This window comes from Toxorhynchites rutilus, chromosome 2, assembly GCF_029784135.1.
Source record: "Toxorhynchites rutilus septentrionalis strain SRP chromosome 2, ASM2978413v1, whole genome shotgun sequence".
Classification (NCBI taxonomy): Eukaryota; Metazoa; Arthropoda; class Insecta; order Diptera; family Culicidae; genus Toxorhynchites; species Toxorhynchites rutilus.
The window spans coordinates 137,950,677-137,970,099 of NC_073745.1; the positions used below are offsets into that span (position 1 = coordinate 137,950,677).

The 19,423-nt window shown below is 37.9% G+C and overlaps 1 protein-coding gene and 1 long non-coding RNA gene across 3 annotated transcripts in view; one reads left to right on the forward strand and one right to left on the reverse strand.

Annotated features, from left to right (window-relative positions):
- Positions 1-19,423, reverse strand: part of LOC129770275 (serine-rich adhesin for platelets) — a 156,133-nt gene that overhangs the window by 123,413 nt on the left and 13,297 nt on the right. Inside the window, exon 2 of one of the 2 annotated variants that reach the window (XM_055772998.1) lies at positions 16,898-17,722. In XM_055772998.1, the coding sequence (XP_055628973.1) occupies positions 16,898-17,054 (157 nt within the window). In that variant the 5' untranslated portion in view covers positions 17,055-17,722. Of the gene's footprint in view, positions 1-16,897; positions 17,726-19,423 lie in introns of both variants that reach the window. The other variant, XM_055772997.1, reaches the window with a different exon arrangement.
- Positions 8,282-12,427, forward strand: LOC129770281 (uncharacterized). The gene is made up of 3 exons (XR_008742083.1): positions 8,282-8,436; positions 9,161-9,260; positions 11,762-12,427. It is a non-coding gene; the product is annotated as an uncharacterized LOC129770281 (long non-coding RNA).

The following is a 19,423-nucleotide window of genomic DNA, read 5'->3' on the forward strand; positions in this document are numbered from 1 at the left end:
GATACTGTTACCACAAGCATGGTGCATGCCCCATGCGATGATCTGAAATTTTCCCCTTACATGGCAGATAGAATATGTTCAAAGCATTTTCCTAGAGATTTTACAGACGACACGATTACAAGCAGAGGCGGATATCCAATATATCAACGAATAAACAGATAAAAATGCGGAAATGATAATTGCGGACAATCATTCACAAATATCAACAACGTGGTCATTTATCTCAGCAGAGGAAAACATTCAACTCAAAATAATGTTGAGTTCTGCGAATCAGTGAAGCGCAACTAATACATTTTCAAGTCCATGGTTAAAGGAAGCACTATGGCTGTGTTTCAAATTTAGAATACCGATGTAAATACTCCTCGATTGAACGACACGACGAAATATTGCGGTTCCAAATAGGACGGTAGGGGAAATGGGGGGAATTTGGACCCCCTAAGCAAATTGCCCAATATTTCCAAACCAACACGGTCTAAATATGGACCGTCTGTGGGGTGATTTGGTTCAGTGTGTGTTTCATCGAAAAAAACATACTTATGTTGATGTAAAGTAATACAAGATAATATTACAATCAGTAACAATGTTCTAGGATCGATACCAAGGGTCTTGGCCAGATTCCTGACCAGAGAGATTGCAGTGAGACCATTTCGAATTCTGCATGGATCTTTCCACTGTTGTTCGTGCTTTTTCAAACACTTTTGATGCTTGGTCAAAGAAAATCCGTCCTTGATGGCCTGCGTTGCTCTTTCAAGCTCCTACTTCTTCCAACGTTGTCTGCCCATCTTTTTTTTCGAATCATTGGCATCAGGAATCAATTAGACCAAAGAAAGACCTCACACCTGTAGGACCAATTCACCCCTGAGAAACGTGTTCATATTACCCCACACAACATACAAAAATTAAAATGCAACTAATTTCATTTATTGTTATCAATCTTAAAGTTTCGCTGCATCAAATTGTTCCTCTTCCTTGAGGGAACAGAACTTTACTGCACAATACACGAAAAGTTTGTTTAATCAGCGGAAAAAAATCTTAAAACCACGATCGAAAAACTCACATTTTCTGACAATTAAAGTGCTTGATGTGTTCATGCTACCGTTTTGCTCCATCTGTTAAATTTTACCAAAGTTTTTTTACATTAGGTACGTAGGGTTCAACAATACAAGGGGATGACATTATAAAAAATTCTAGTTGAGCCGTTCTTTTCGAGACAAAGGGGTGGTCCAAATCACCCCGTATGTCCAACTCACTCCGTGTTACCCTAAATCTGTTTAATTTTTATACCTTACGACAAAACTATATTATTTTTTGCTCTACATTAAACTACCAAGAGATCAAGTATGTCAGTTACGTTAATGAAACACATTGAATCAGGAAACATCATACAAACTTCCGTTCAAATATTTTCATTCGTTTTTTTTATCGATCACTTTCAATTGATTTTATAGACCATAGACCAAAAATACTTGAAATGAAAATATTTTTGTCCGCTTACTTGCATGAAATCGTCCATAGTACACTAACAGATGTGTTCTTTCATGACAAGTACAGGAAAACCTGTTTTTGTGCGATTTCTTTTGTGCGGTACATGTGCGTACATGTGCGGTACTATCCCACGTACAAAAAAAGATTTGCCTGTATTATTACATTGGATAAGTGAAGTTTCTCTAGGAACGTTAGTACCATTTAAGCGGAAGGAGATATCCGCTTTCTTTCCTACTATGTTATTATCGGCAAGATATAACACATATACAAAATTAAATAATTTGCGATTCTCGCCATAAGCAAAGTCGTTTATGGCAATAACCACATTGCAAGCTAATAGAATAAATTCCCGTACTGACAGCTAGAACGTTCCCGTCACCCGCATATGCGCTGACTGCAAGTCATCTTGTGTGAACTGCAACAGCAGACAATAAATTTCTTCCACTACCCCGCTGATCGTGACGCTATAATTACTACTAAGACGCAGTGTTTCCATTTCATGACACACAGTTAAATAACACTAACTGCTGCGGTGACACTAATCCAGGGTGTTCACGAGTGCAAACAAGCATTCAATGAAATGAATGATTCGATCGCCTGAGATAGGCTTATGACCGTCAAACCCTTGTTAAACCCTTTTTTGAAACACAAAGCCATCGATACGATTCGAGGAAATGATTTGCGGTAATTAATTGTATTAGCATCATCAGAGCGTCGAGAATTCTTCGTGTGGAATTCATCCCTCGGCAGGAAGTTGAAGCGATCAAACCATGTTCGAAGTCGTCTCGAGGGAAACCTCAATTCGATTTCGCTCAATTTCTTGAAGCGATTCCGTTGTCACAGCGGAAACACCCACGCAGGGCAAATGGTCGAGCGAGCTTGTATGTATAACCTACATCCCATATATATCGCGTGGAAATGATTCTTGTCTGTCCTATGGGTGTCTTTCGATTCGCGGTTCAATACAGCACCGCCCACGCATGCTTTTACCTTTGGCGAACGCCAATGACATGCACTATTATTACTAGCATTGAATCTATAATCAAATGCCAATGCGGTGTGAGCGTATCGAATAAATACAGCCATAAAAACTGATACGATCGCGGTATGTGTGGTGCGTTGGAGGGATGAAATGCTGTCGGAACCTTTCTGGGAAAGCGGGCATAGCATGCAGTAATGTAGAATAATTGGGCCATTAATTCCCGTCGTCGCATCGAGCTCAAAACAACATTGTCTCCGATACTATCGAGTTACAAAGATTGTGAAATGAAGCCATAAACAACCGTCCACGGTTGTTTGTTCCATCTCATATCATACTATTTCTTGGGAAACGCCGTTTTTTATCGACTAGATTCGGTTGCTTGTTCCAAGTTTTACATAATTAGTAATTCTCATTCTCCTTTCTCGTCATAATCCCCAAAAAGTTAAAAAAGTTGTCAAACATTTTTGGATCGACAGACATATCTATCCAATTAATCCAATTAAGAAAAAGTTTTTTACGGCAGACATAATCAAACACAGTCGACAATTTCGCGAAACCTTTTTCCACCTGTAACCGCCTAAATTAGGGAGGAAAAAGAATTATCGCAGCAAAATACATCAATCAGGAAAGTTTTCCATTCTGAATTGCTACTGATCATGCAAACATAAGGTTCGGAGCGAGCTAAGCTTCAACTGCTAACATAGAAATAATTCTGGAACAGTGCAATTCCAAATGAAATCGAACTAAAAGTGTAGATATTAAAAACTTGTATTTTTGATTCGAACGAAAGTTTGTAAAGGGTGTGTCACATCAAATTACATCACGGAAAAAACGCTGTAGAAATTTTATTTTTAGGAATTATATCTTCAGCTTTCGCTTATAATCAGATAAGAGTGTATAGATCACGTTGGCCATGCTTCACTGTCAATTTTTCGTAAATTTGGAAAAATGTTGTCGAACGAAAAAGAGCGTCGTGAATTAATCCTGTGCACTCATTTCGAGAATCCGGAGTTGTCACATCGGGACATCGATAAGATGCTGGGAATCGTCCAATCCACGGTCAGCAGAGTACTAAAACGATACTTCGAGAACCTAACCATCGACCGGAAGGTGAAGAACGGCAAAAATGGATGCTCCGTCAGTGAAAAAGATCACAAGCGCGTAGTTAAGCAGTTTAGACGTGATCCGAGAAGTTCGGTCCGGGATGTCGCCAATAAGCTGAATTTGTCAAATTCATTCGTCCAGCGGACCAAGCAGCGGGAGGGCCTGCGTACATACAAGGTTCAGAAGGCTCCTAACCGCGACGAAAGGCAAAACATGGTGGGGAAGACGCGAGCCCGGAAGCTGTACACCGAAATGCTGACGAAGCCGCATTGCCTGGTAATGGACGACGAAACCTACGTCAAAGCGGACTTTCGTCAGCTGCCGGGTCTGTTGTTCTTCTCCGCAGAGGACAAATTCAGCGTTCCGGAGGAGATTCGCAAGCAGAAACTATCCAAGTTTGCCAAAAAGTACATGGTGTGGCAAGCGATCTGCTCTTGCGGAAAGCGGAGCGCCCCCTTCGTGATGACCGGCACGGTAAACGGGTAGGTTTACCTTAAGGAGTGCCTACAGAAGCGCTTACTACCACTATTGAAGCAGCACGAGGGCCCGACCATCTTCTGGCCGGATCTCGTTTCGTGCTACTATTCAAAGGACGTGTTGGAGTGGTACGAAGCCAACGGGGTCACCTTCGTGCCAAAGGAAATGAACCCGCCCAACGCGCCGGAGCTTCGCCCAATAGAGAAATATTGGGCGATTATGAAGCAGGCCCTCCGGAAGAACCCAAAAGTTGTCAAATCGGAGGCGGACTTCAAGAGAAAATGGATTTCTGTTCAAAAAAAACTACAACCTGACGTTGTACAGAACCTTATGGACGGGGTAAAGAGGAAGGTGCGAGCATACGGGCTTGGGCTCGAAGTATGAATAAAAAGAAAATGCCAAAAGTTGTTTGATAGTTTTTATTTTACTGTCTAAAATTTTCAAAAGGATCGGCCTACTGGGCGAATTTCTACAGCGTTTTTTCCGTGATGCAATTTGATGTGACACACCCTTTATTCCGTTTGGGTTGGAGGAAATATGAGTTTTCCACAGCATTTGGAAATTTTTTGACTCAAGTGTAATTTTTGAGAAGGGCGTATTGATTTTAGTAAGAAAAATCTTTGATAATTTATATCTCAAAAACCAGGAGTCCTACCGAAATAGTGTCCTAGAAAGAGTAGAGTAGAGTGAAACGTGCATTCCTAAATGAAGTTTGATGTCTAGTGAACATGTTCACGAATCAATACGGTGCTCAAATAAGTAAAAGATAACGGTACTCAGTATCAAACAAAGAAGTATCAAATACACATAAGACAACGCACAGGAATGTGGGACAAAAATCATAACAGCAGAATTTAGCAATTGTTACACTTTGGTGTGACGGAAAAGATTGTTCATAAGTATCAGTACTACAGTTTGCATAATTATCTCGTGTTAATTAAATAATCGCATAAGTGTCTTATGTAATCCGAATAATATCATGTAAATAAATCTTTGTTTGTTGAAAGAGAAAAGTGAAAACATCACATTATTAAGCCAATACATATATACACTGCGTTTCACAACTATAGAACCACTCATGTTTTCTGAGTTTCCAGAGATATGTAAGAAGTCGGTTGGATTGAAGTATATAGTGTAGGATATAATAACTATCTTCATTAAAAAGACTGGCCATTTGAACTTTATTGTTGTGTTCAGACGCGAAACATTAAAAAAACTGAAATTCCAGTGTTTCATAACTATAGAATCAGATGGAAAAACTCTCACTCCTTTACAAAATTAACGTCAATTTCACATGAGTTACAATAACTCTCTTATTCGTAGGTCATCTTTGGTTCTCAATCAGTTCAAATAACCCATTCGAGGTGGTTTTGACCAAGTTGCGCCATATTGTAGTGTGTATCTAGTTCTACGCAGAGGATACTGCTCGTATAAGCTCTTCAAATCACCAATACTGCTTGTAAGTTGCATCCACTATTCGTACGATCACTCCCCATAAGTTCTTGATAGGGTTTTGATCTGGTAAACAAGCTGACCAGTCCAGAATCTGAAGCCCTTATTCATCAAACCATGTAATGACCTTCCGGATTTTATGAATTGATGCCAAATTACCCAATTTTCACATTGTTTTTGATGTAAAAACAGCAGTAAATGATTCTGAAGTATTTGTTGAACTTCTGACTGTTCATTCGTGTTGATGGTAAGCTATCTAAACCAGGCCTCTTAGAGAAAGTTTTCCCCAAACTATAAAAATTCCATCTCCATAGTTGCGAGTCCAAAAACTTATGTGGAGGCTGATCCCATGGATTTAACTAATTCTGGAGAACTTCTCTGATAAAAATAAATTCAACTTAATTAGAATTTCTTCATACTGGAAGGACTTATGGAACGTGACATGTAATTTTTGAATTCGTAGCTTTGCAGGCGGCAGTTTGATGGTACGTGGAAAATATTTTCAAAACGGCCTAGTTCAGACAACTTTTCATCAACACTGATGTACAGTCAGAAGTGCAATGGAGTATTTTAGAATCATTTACTTCTGTTTTTGCATCAAAAAACACCGTGATAATCGGGTAATTTGGCATCAATTCATAACATCCGGAAAGTCAAGGCATGATTAATTGAATAGAGGCTTCAGATTCGGGACTAGTCAGCTTGTTTACAGGATCAAACCCCTATCAAGAACTTATGAAGAGTGATCGTACGAACAGTAGAGGCAGCTTACAAGCGTTATGAATTATTTGAAGAGGTTAAACTAGTAGTGTCCTCTGCGTAGAACGAGATACACACTACAACATGGCGCAACTTGCTCAAAACCACCCCGAATGGGTTATTTGAACTGATTGAGAACTAAAGATGACTTACAAACTAGAAACTTATTGTAATTCATTTGAAATTGACGTTAATCTTGTAAAGGAGTGAGAGTTTTTCCATCTGATTCTATAGTTATGAAACACTGGATTTTTTTTTTATTGTTTCGCGCCTAAACACAACAATAAATTTCAAATGGCCAGTCTTTTGAATGAAGATAGTTATTATATCATACACTAAATACTTCAATTCAACCGACTTCTAACATATCTCTTGGAACTTAGAAAAAATGAGTAGTTCTATAGTTGTGAAACGCAGTGTATAGTTAACACGATGAGCCCAGCCTAGGGGCCGACGTTGAGCTTTTTGGTAGGAATCTGCTGACTGGCTGGGACTGACAGTTATGAAATAATAAAATAAAAATATATACGGTTTGTTTTCGGATGTTTTACAAAATGTGATTACTCGAATTGCTGACTATTTTTTATATATACATAACGTGTCCTTGGGAACTGGGACCGACACTGATATTGTGCAAATGCTCTTGATGCGCACTGGATGGAAAGCGCAGCAAGAAAAAAAATGGGGCTCAACGTGTTAAAAAAAATTTAAAAAAATGTTTATTTTCCACAATCTTGCATGTATCACTGCTTTTTCAAGGAAAAATAATTCCGACCAGTACAACACCCATGCCCAAATTTAATACGACCGCAAAGGGTTAATTTGCAATATCTAAAATAGACATTTTTTTTTTCATATAAGTCATGCAAGAAAATTAAAAAAAAAATGGGTACAAGATGGTAACATCATTTTTGACAAACTTTATGGAACATCGCAAATTATGAATTCTGATGTGATTTAAAATACAAAAGCTCTTTATCAATCTCCTTCTAAATGCAGCCATTCTCGAGGTATTTGGAAAAAACATTTCTAATTTATTGTCTTTTTCAATTTCAGTTTTTTTTAGTTTTACATACGTATTTTTTATTTTTTTAACAAAAAAATTTTCAAACAAAAAAGCTCTTTATCAATCTCCTACTGATTGCAGCCATTCTCGAGATATTTCAGAAAATATTTCTAGTTTATTATCTTTTTTATAGCAAATAGGCTCTTTTAATATGTTTGTCGTGTTCTACCGCCATGTTCATGAAATTTTATGAATTTGCTTATAATTTCCAACAACTTTTACAAATACATCATTATAGTAAAAATATATGATTAGGAGTTACGTTGAAAAACATTATCGCTACGTTTTGTATTAACCCACATGTCTTCAAAAAATCACTAAGATAATGTAAGTACGATAAAAAAAACCTCGAGGGATAGTCGCGTATCATCGTGCTAGCTTTTTTACAATGTCGCTGCCTGTGTCGTATTATATTGCAATGAATTAAACGTTAGAACCTTTTCAGATTAGCACCCCTGAAAGTAGTTCTAAATTTGGAAATATTTAATGGCAATCATTGATGATTTTGTTAGGATTAAAATTATTTCATTTGAAATATTGTATTCCGTTGACGCAAAAGATAAGCAGGTTTCATTTTCATTTTAGACAAAAAAAAAGCTTAAGGCACACTAAAATGGGCTTTTCCCTGTTCTTTGAATTCTTTTGAATGCTTAGAAGCGTTCATCGCAATATTTACTTCATGTTGTTTCTTTGAACTTCGTAGTAGCGAATAACAAACTGATGCGTTCAGTTGTTGCTCTGCTTCCGTGCATATCGGACACATTTTTGGGGAGCACCGATATAAAAACAAATAGGGTAACACGGGGTGAGTTTGACATACGGGGTGATTTGGATCACCCCTTTATCTCAAAAATTACGGCTCAACTTGGATTTTTTATAATCTTCTTTTATTGTTGAACCGTATGTAACTAACGTAAAAAAAACTTTGGTAAAATTCGACAGGTGGAAGGAAATGGTAGCATGAACACAGCAAGTACTTTGATTGTCAAAAAATGTGAGTTTTCCGATCGTGGTTTTAAGGTTTTTCCCGCTGATTGAACAAACTTTTCGTGTATCATGCAGTGACGCTCTGTTCGCCTACAGAAGAATAACAATTTGATGCAGCGAAACAGTAAGTTTAATAACAATAAATGAAATTAATTGCATTTTAATTTTTGCATGTTGTTTGGGGTAACATGGACACGTTTCTGTGAGGTGAAGTGTTCCTACAGATTTGAGGTTTTTCTTTGGTTTTTCTCGATGCCGCTGAATTACAAAAAGAGGATGGGCAGACAACATTGGAAAAAGGAGGAGCTTGAAAGAGCAACGCAGGCTATTGAGAATGGATTTTCTTTGACCAAGCATAGAAAGTGTTTGAAAATGCTCGAACAACAAAGAAAAAATCCATGCAGAATTTGAGATGGTCTCAATTCAATTTTTCTTGTCTGGAATCTGGCCAAGACACCTGGTATTGATCCCAGAACACTGTTACTGATTGTAACATTATTCCAAAATACTTTACATAAACATAAGTAAGTTTTTTTCGATGAAACACACACTGGACCAAATCACCCCACAGATGGTCCAAATCACCCCGCACCAAATTTTAATGTCCAAAAATCATCTCTTTTATTTTATGATATATTTAATAGTTTAAAGCTTGATATAATGATTAAACATTATTGATTGAGAGAAAAGAAGTGTAGCTTAGTATACAATGTGACATTTTTATTTAGACCGTATTGGTTTAGAAATATTAGGCGATTTGCTTAGGTGGTCCAAATTCCCCCATTTTCCCCTACTAATATAATTCCAATCAAGGTTGCTATTCAATTCAATTCTTACTATTTTTTTAGGACGAATATCCGACACCCGGGAGGCAATCCACTTGGACTCTACAACAGTTTGGCTAGTCAACACATACACTAGAGCACATAATCTTACACCTCTTCTGAAGTAAGTATGAATTTACTTAGACTAGTTGGGGTCGGGGAGGAGAGCCAGTAATGGAACGTTCAAACGTTGTAGTTCTGTAAAAAATTAACACATGAAGATGTGGTCTAAATCACTCTAAAGCTTCAAGTTTCTAGTAACAGCTGAACAGGAAAAAATGTTGATCTTCTTTAACAAACATGTACAAAATGTTCTTTTGCGATGTCTAGCTACTTTGAGGGTCTTTCGTACATTATGTCAATGTTGTTCATTTAAGTTTATATCGTATTTGTCATTTGAGAAAATTTACATGTTTTAAAACCTTCAACCTTTAATTTATATCAATCTATCTAATAAGTCAAATTAACAAGTAGAATAAGTGTGACTAGCATAATTCCACAGGCTACACGAAATTCCAAGAACCCTTTAATATAATTGAAAATGTGCGTCGCGTAGATTCAAATAAAATGAAAGCAACATAACCCATCACACGAATGGTAGCCACTATGTGCTATAAAGAGACCTTGACACACCTGGATTAGAACGATAGTTCACTTGAGGCAACACGACACGCACGAAACTATCCAGCGGTGCCACGTCTGCTATCGCTTGTGAGCGAATGAAGTAATAATAAGTATTACCGAATGGCAGTTCACGAAAAAGGTCACAAGTCTGGCTGATGCCATTCCAGATCAGCTCGGATAGAATTTCGCAAACAATAAGTAGCTGCTAGACATTGAAACCATAGCCCTAAATCTATTGAAGCATATCGATTTAAAATTCAAAAAGCGTGACGATATTCATTGAATCTATGCTGCGATAGATTGTCCCGCGGCATCCCGAGTCATGACGAGCTTGATGCTATCTGCATCAAGCATTTATTCTAATTATTCTCTACGGGTGCCTCAGCTCTCAATTATTGATACCTTTGCGATTGGTGCATGCTGATTTGATGTTCTTATTTTATACCTGTAGCTAACCGCTTAGATTTATTGTCTTATGGATATCAGATTGACTGTTTATGATCCATTCAGTACTCAGATCTCGAAAACGAACGAAAATCATTGTTAGATTATTTTGATTCATCCTTGACCTGAAATCGTGCCATGGAAATATGGCACATAGCAATTTAATACTTTCTTCTCTTGAAGCACCGTTACAAACACGGGCAATGCTGACGAAGCAAATTTATATTCGGTCATGCATAAATAATGGCGGAATGTCAACAGCGTCTGGTATAGTATTAGAAGCACGCTTTGAGAAAGCAACCCATTCTTGGAGATTTTGTGCCAGGTGTATAATAACGTAAAGGACTAATTTTGTTTATTTTTAGTGTAGAACCATATGGTGCTTTTTACGCAAGTTTTTAAGTCAAACATGGGTTGGAAAGTGGTTTTGCGTACGCAGGTCACGACTTTGGTTCGATTATTCCCGGTTTTCCGATTTTCCGACAAAAAAAACTAGGCCAGATCAAATGTTTTTTTCAAAATGAAAAGATGCGATTCTAATACCAGGTTACTCTTCGCTGTCGTGAATGAGCCCTGATCCGGTAGTTCAAAAATGCTTCATTTTACTGCTCAATAGTTGTCATTCGTTGTCCTAATAGAGGTAGTGGGGGCAAAGTGGTCACCTGCTTGTTTGGTAGTATAACTATTGACTAATGACACCGTATTGATAGGCGCCTTATGTTTGAAGAATTTGACGAATTTTGAGTCACCCTGCACTTCAGTAGAGTTGTAGCATGTCGAAATATAAATAAAAACAGAAATTGCTCTTTCGATAGCCATTCGGCCGTAGTTCTGTGCGAATGGTATCTAAGGAATTTCTCGTGAAATTTAGCTTATTCAATCTGATATGTTGGAAAAACATCAGTTTGGACGACAGTTCACATATTCTAGGAGAGGTGAACAGATATTTTGTTGGATCTCAGCGATTAATTATCATATAAATCACTTTGATGTTTCGAGGCAAAGTGGTCATAGATGCATAACGACTTACAATGTTCAATATACCTCATCACATTCTGCTTTTGAAGAAGTTCCTTTTGTGGCTTTGGCCCTGGAAAAATATGCCACTCCAATTAAACCATGCCTCATTATACGGAACGTTATGTGCTCCTTACAACGTTTTTGTATGCTTGAGAAAATTTAAATTGAGACTCAAGGTGAATAGACCAAGCTTATTTCATACCTTTACCTACTAAATCGAATATGATTTGAACAAATTTGGACGAAAAAAAAACCCAGAGATCTATCCCATTTAGCTTGATATGTACGAGTGACCACTATGCATCCACTTCCCCTAAATTTAATTTTCAGCTCAAATTTGTTACTATCGTCAAAAAGATATCCAAAATTTGAAAAAAAATTATTCTATGCGTACGGGTAAAATGTTCAACATGATGGAATTTGCGAAATTATTGGATCGGAGCATACCTGGGATTTAAAAATCGGGTTATCTACTACAATGTTGAGGGGGAATCGTTTTTTGATATCTCAATTTTTCAATGTTTTATGATTTTTCAGATCGGTCCACCAAATCCTGAGAAAAACGTACCACCAGGTTTTAGAGAGAGCATCTACACGTCCAGCTTCTAACAGCATATCGCTTTATTGGCATCACAAACATAGAAAATACATCTTTGAATATACATTAACCAATCACCGAAATATCCCAACACTCAATTTTAAATCCAACAACGGGGAAAAATCACTTCCTTATTTTTCGACCTTCTAGAGTAAGGTTTGAAAACAAATGAACCGGTTGGAAGCACATTTTGTAATCTATATTAAAGCATTTTAATGAATCCTTTACTATTTTCCAATCCCATCCGTGTTTTATCCGTAAATCTTGAATCAACTTCATACATTCTTCCAACAAGATGGAGTTCCGGTTCACAAGATGTAGTAAAAACGCAAAAATGACCCGTTAAAAACGTTCCAGAGTTTTGGGAGAAGGAAAATTGGCTGCCTAGTAGTCCTGACATCAATCAACGGAAATATTTTTTGAACTCGATTGTCGCACACAACAATCTTATCGTTTGAGTCCAAAAACCACGGAGGCGATGATTTCTTTAAACCGCGATAAGGTGAGCGAGCTTGCAGCTATTTCCGGAAGAGACTCACCATATGGGCTTAAAAATGATCAAAACATAAGATTAAAGAAGGGGACAGTATCTGTCGAATATTATATTTAAGGTAGGTCTTTCCATTTAAGCGTTCCAAATATGCTTTAAGCGGTTTCGCAATATGCGACCGAGCGTTGTCGTATCGTAGAATGACTTTGTCGTGTCGCTGCTTGTATAGCAGCCGGTTTCCTTCAATCTCCTGTATCAAATGTATAAGTTGTAGTCAATGGAAATGATTTAGTTCGATTTTTAGTGATACAACATGATAAGTCTCTGCAGAATCAAAATCATTACACTGGATTCTTTTTTACGCAATTTTTTTCCGTGATTTTATTTTACGTGATTCTCTCGAAATTACGCGATTCTCTCGGAATAAAGCAATTTTTCATGTGATTTTTTTTTGCGTGCCCGCAACAGTCGCGTAAAGAAAGAATTCAGTATATTTTGAATATTTGTAATTTTTTTCGCATCCCTTTTAACAGAGCACAGTAGTCGTTACATTCGACGAAAATTTTATGTGCTACAGCAGCGGATTTGCAAATTATGTAGCTTTCTGACGAATGGTTCAGGCGAATATTCATACTTATGGGACTTTACTTCAAAAATAAGTGAAAAAACTTTTTAAGTTAAACGGTTTAATTGTGATTAAACATAATAATGTACTAAAAGCTATAAAATAATTAGGCAAGTAGCAGTTAGAAGTTATCACACCTCTCCTTCATTAATCTAGCATTGATAAGACTAAAATAAAATCGTGGGACATATCATGAAGTCACTAATTGTGGATAATGGAAATTCAACGTGCCCCACGATTTTATTTTATCTGTTTCATTAGAATTAGAATTTATTTCTATTATCTGTTTCATTACAATATTTCTCTACAATAAAACCATTGTACTGTATTCTATCAGTCAAATAATTTCATTTGATACCGATATTGAGTGGATTGTAGAAAATACATAATGTGTTCTCCAAGTCAAGTTCGTTCGTTTGGTACACATGTCTCAATCAACCTTTTTTTTTGAGATGATATGGAATCAGTTATTTTGTAGCGGCGGCCAAGTTGAAGTTTTCAAGATAAGCAGTTTTAAAATGACAGCAGAGATAATGGTGTTTTATAAATTCGGTCAGTTCCTATTGGTCAATTTTTTTTTTAATACGGGACAACCCTACAGACATACAAACAGTTCAAGCTAAATAAAACCATAAAGTAATTTTGCTATTCTGTGATTGTGGCCATCTTGGATTTGGTTTTTGCATGATCTACTGTGACCTTCTATTCAAGCCCTTCCATTTGATACCCATATTAATCGGGTTTTGAGAAAATATATAGTCCACCATTTTGTAGTGGCAGCCATCTTGGATTTACATTTTTTATAAATAACCGTATTCTATTAGTCAAGCCCTTTCATTTGATACCCATATTAACCCTTTGCGGTCGTATTAAATTTGGGTATGAGTGTCGCACTGGTCGGAATTATTCATCCTTGAGAAAGCAGTGATGCATGTATTAACTTAACAATGTGTTTTAATGTGATGTTTTTATATAAAAAATATATTCTGTAATTCGTCTTCGTGTGAAATCTTTCGAAACACTCTCCAAGAGTAAATCATATGAAGTATAATCAATACATAATTTTATTTTTACTATCCCTTGAATATGATACACTTTTGCCATTGATGCAATGAATGTTTGTAGTTAATACCAGCAATGTATATCCGAAAAGATCAGTACTTTTCACTTTCAACAAACTAAGATTTTGCAAACAATTATTCTGCTCTTTAAAAGCAACTACTTCATCATAATTTGCACCAGTAGATACTCAAATAATGATTTCTGCGAATCCAAAATGATTAGAACTTTCCACTTTGGATAATCAAAGATTTTTTCGCTTGAGACACTTATGCGATTATTCAAACAACATGAGACATTCATGCAAACAGTAGTTCTGATACTTACGAACAATATTTTCGATCACACCAAAGTGTTACAATGGCTAAATTCTGCAGTTATGATTTTTGTCTCACACTCCTATGCATTCAACGCACTGTGCGCTATATTGTGTGGGTGACTACTTTGTTTAATAATTTATTTAATTATCTATTACTCATAAAAGCACTGTATTGATTCGTGAACATGTTCACTAGATATCAAGCTTCATTTAAGAAAGGCATAAACTGATACTTGGTTGAGTAAAATATAAGATTAGCATGGTTTCTTGCTTTGGTGGCTGAGAGCAGACAAACGACCAGAACGGTAAAAAAGGTATGGTGACTGTGAGCAGACAAACGACCACAAAGAGTTAATGAAGTTTTGAGAAAACATACAGTCCGCCGTTTTGTAGTGGCAGCCATCTTGGGTTTGTATTTTTCATAAATAACTGTGTTCTACTAGTGAAGCTCCCCGGTATCAACCCATATTAACGGGGTTTTGACATAATATTAGGCTGTCAAAAAAGTCCTGCTGTATTTCCGCGAGGTGTCGTTGTAAGCGCATAGTTCTAGTTGTATTCATTGTATCGAGTCATACTATAGCTTGTTGGAAAGGTATTTTTGCGCGCTATAATACAGTGTTTTGTTTGGTTAAGTCGTTCGTGAGTTATATTGTCGCAAATATGGAGCAAAATAAAGAGAAAATCCGACATATTTTACAGTACTACTATGACAAAGGCAAAAATGCATCTCAAGCTGCCAATAAAATTTGTGCAGTTTATGGACCCGATACAGTTTCCATTTCCACCGCACAACGATGGTTAGCCGAGAAAGACCGGCATAGTAGCAGCCGTAGCATCGGCCAAGAGCTGGGGATAAGTTATCAAACCGTTATTAACCATTTGAAGAAGCTTGGATTCACAAAGAAGCTCGATGTATGGGTGCCACACACGTTGACGCAAAAAAACATCTTTGACCGTATCGACGCATGTGAATCGCTGCTGAATCGCAACAAAATCGACCCGTTTCTGAAGCGGATGGTGACTGGCGATGAAAAGTGGGTCACTTATGACAACGTGAAGCGCAAACGGTCGTGGTCGAAGCCCGCTGAAGCGGCTCAGACGGTGGCCAAGCCCTCAATAACGGCCAGGAAGGTTCTGCTGTGAGTTTGGTGGGATTGTCAAGGAATAATCTATTATGAGCTACTTTCCTATGGCCAAACGCTCAATTCGGACCTGTACTGCCAACAACTGGACCGCTTGAAGGTAGCACTCATGAAAAAGAGGCCATCTTTGATAAACAGAGGCCGCATTGTCTTCCATCAGGACAACGCCAGGCCACACACTTCTTTGGTGACGCGCCAGAAGCTCCGGGAGCTCGGATGGGAGGTTCTTTTGCATCCGCCGTATAGTCCGGACCTTGCACCAAGTGACTACCACCTGTTTTTGTCCATGGCGAACGAGCTAGGTAGTCAGAAGTTAGCCACAAAAGAGGCCTGTGAAAATTGGCTATCCGAGTTTTCTGCCAATAAGGAAGCGAGCTTCTATAACAGGGGTATTATGAAGTTGGCATCTCGTTGGGAACAAGTCATCGAACAAAACGGCGCATATTTGACTTAAAACAGATGATTGTAACTAATTTTATGAACAAATGAAAATTCAAAAAAAATACCGCAGGACTTTTTTGACAGCCTAATATTTTGGGAGAAAAAAAAATGGACGAATTTTTGTAGAAGTACTAGACAATTTATAGTAAAAGGAAATTGTAAAGGGTCAAAGCGTAATCAATCAATGAAGAGTTCAGTGATTGGACTCACTAACGTTCACTTAGTAAGAAAACGTGGATGTTTGAGAGTGTTCAAATCAAAAAATCTATTTTGGGCGGAGCGCAATTCGTCGGGTCAGCTAGTTGGGTATAAAAGTAGTACACTATTTCTAAATTCTAATTTTGAGTGACATGGGGCATGATGCACTACGCCGTTACGGTGCTGCTGCGGCGTTTTACTCCATAAAAAATCTATCTACAAAATCTGTTATAACAACGTATTACGAGAATCGGGTGTATGGTAACTAAACTATGAAATGGTTTCAGTTTATTCAGCCAATCAATGTACACATTTAGTTGTTACCCTAATTTTGGAGACAATCAAGATTTTATTATGAGAGCATATTACCCCTTTCTCCCCTGTATGACATCAACATCACACAAACACGAAGCTTCATAAATCGATTGAGAAGCTCTTTGGTTGATACGACTGTATCCCACAGTCGTCACGTGGTTATCATTTCTAACGAGTATGGCATAATTCGATGTTTGTTTTCCTACATCGGAACCCAACGCAACCATAGCAAAAGTAAATACCATTAAAGTTTGGACAAATCTGTTGAAGGAGATAATAAATTATGCCGGTGAACGCCTCTATCGCATATATGAGATGAAATGGGTGTGATATTGAATATTTCATTATTTCTCTCCCGTTATGAAATAATTACTGGGCAGCTCACTCCAACCTTGTGTCGGATGATGATTTGCATCCACAATTCGTGTCGCCGTAAATTCAAGGAAAAGTATCCGATTAAAAAAAACAACTGCAATGACTTACATTCGTAGTGTTCTTTGAAGTCTCCGTCCGGGCCATCGTCGCAAATTTCCGCAAAATGTACGGCTGATTGCGGCAGATCGTTTTCATCGTTTTGGGCCATGCCCATATCCATATCGTATTCGTCGTTATCCATTGTTTCCATCTGAATATGTTCCATATTTGGAGACTATTAGTAGCACTCTGACTAGCGATTGCTTATTTTTCAATTCAATGCACTCTTCTCGTTTAGATGCACATTTAATTAATCGGATTAAACACACTTCGGGTCGTGCAAATTCGAATCACATGTAACATTCCTTTTGAGTAAGCAAGGCGTAAAATTACATCTACACCTACATCTTATCAAAATATGAACCAAAAACACTTGATCACATGCACTGGAAGATTTTCTTCATTCAACAAATGACACAATATAATTTTATCACACAGATTCTAGAGGCACTCTCCGGAATAACTTTTATCATTTGGGATCAGCCAACACTCGCTCAATTTCATCCCGTTATCCGGGACCGGAGAACTAGCGCTTATCACGTACGAACACCGCGAAAAAAAAGGCAAACTAACAGCTTCTAGACCCCACTGAAACTGGTCGTTTGCAGTTAATCTCTCTCACAGTGAGCGCTTGATGGGTGTATGCGAGGAACTGGCGACCTCGCAGGAGCAGCTTCAATCAATCCTCCGCACCTCCGACGGTCGATGATGACAACGAGCGTCATCAGGCAACAACGCTACAAGTCCTCAATCATCGTCGTCGTCGCTGGCTGCCATATTCCATAGTGGCACAAACGGAAAACAGGTAGGCACAAATCGATCCAATACGCCCCGCTGCTGGAAAGAGAGAACCAAACAACAGCAAGACAGCAATAAGAATGATATCATCACACAGCACCTACCCCGACAAATGAGACAACCCAATTGGCCCGTCTCGGAGCAGGAGCAAACTCGACATACAGGAAAAGGTATGATAGTATCTGATCCACCCAACAGGTTGAGAGTCAATAGGGCCAGAAGAGTATTCGAGAATGGAAACGAGCTTTGTTTTGTTACCACATACCATATCCAAACTCAACATATTATGCTTGATTCGATTTACCATAAGATAGTATTTCTCAATAGTCGGAGAGATGCATCATATAAACTTTTGTACATATCCAGGCTTGTAAGGCAGGCTCTATATAATTTTTGGACCATCCCTTCTCAAGTAACGCAAGACAAATTCAAAACAAGTAACAAAAAATATCTCTATCAGGTTCATTTACATCTAGCTTCACGTCTTTGTTCTCAGATACGAATTCCGTTCCGCATCCATCTGTCCTCAACGACTTTCTGAACGCTGAACGGGTCGCATCTTTACTCTAATTTGTGATTCGCTCTTTTCCATCATCGGTAGTGAAAATTCAAGAGTATTTTATCTGATACCTGATACGATATACACATTTTACTTAGGAGTAGCACAGATCCAGTTTTACTCAGTATTTTGATTTATGAGTAAGAATAAATGTAGAACTCCGCCTGCGAATGACGGATCTCTATAGTAGCATATCCGAAAAAGAACCTGAAAATATTGAGAACCAGAGCAGATAGTCCAAAGCCCCTAAGAGGATGGTTGCAATAGCTGTAATCCATGGTTATTATGCAAAGAAAGAAATTGATAAACTCCTAATCACATCACTCACCAAAGTAAATCCTGGTTCTTACCTCCCCCGATAACAATTATTCCTTCCTTGATAATCGCTAGGGAACCACGCTATAGAGGCGACCCTTCGAGTGACTGTAAGGACGTGGCCAGCGTCGTTATTTACTATTTAAAGCTCGAGTAACCGAAACTTGCACAATGCAATGATTTGCTACTCCCAAGCGTCATTCGGTGTGTTCATTGTGAAATTTCGCTGATTCAGGTCAATCACGGAGAACAATTACGAAGTGTACGGTCTACCCAAGCTCAAGCTCATGAGTACGAATCAATGGAGAATACGTTTACTCGTGAGGCAGATCATCAACTCATGAACCTAGCGAATATCAAAAAAGTGGGCATATAGGGGAAAAGGGGGGAACTTGGACCACCTAAGCAAATCACCTAATATTTCCAATACGGTCTAAATAAAAAATGTCACATTGTATACTGAGCTACACTTGTTTTCTCTCAATAAATAATGTTTAATCATTATATAAAGCTTCAATCTACCAAATATATCATAAAATAAAAGAGATGATTTTTGATGCGGGGTGATATGGACCGTCCGTCTGTGGGGTGATTTGGTCCAGTGCAGGTCACTGTTGTTCGAGCATTTTCAAACACTTTTGATGCTTGGTCAAAGGAAATCCGTTCTCGATGGCCTGCGTTGCTCTTTCAAGCTACTCCTTCTTCCAACGTTGTCTGTCCATCCTCTTTTTGTAATTCAGCGGCATCTGGACTCAATTAGACCAAAGAAAAGTCTCAAACCTGTAGGACCCCACAGAAACGTGTCCATGTCACCCCACACAACACGCAAAAATTAAATTGCATTTAATTTAATTTATTGTTAT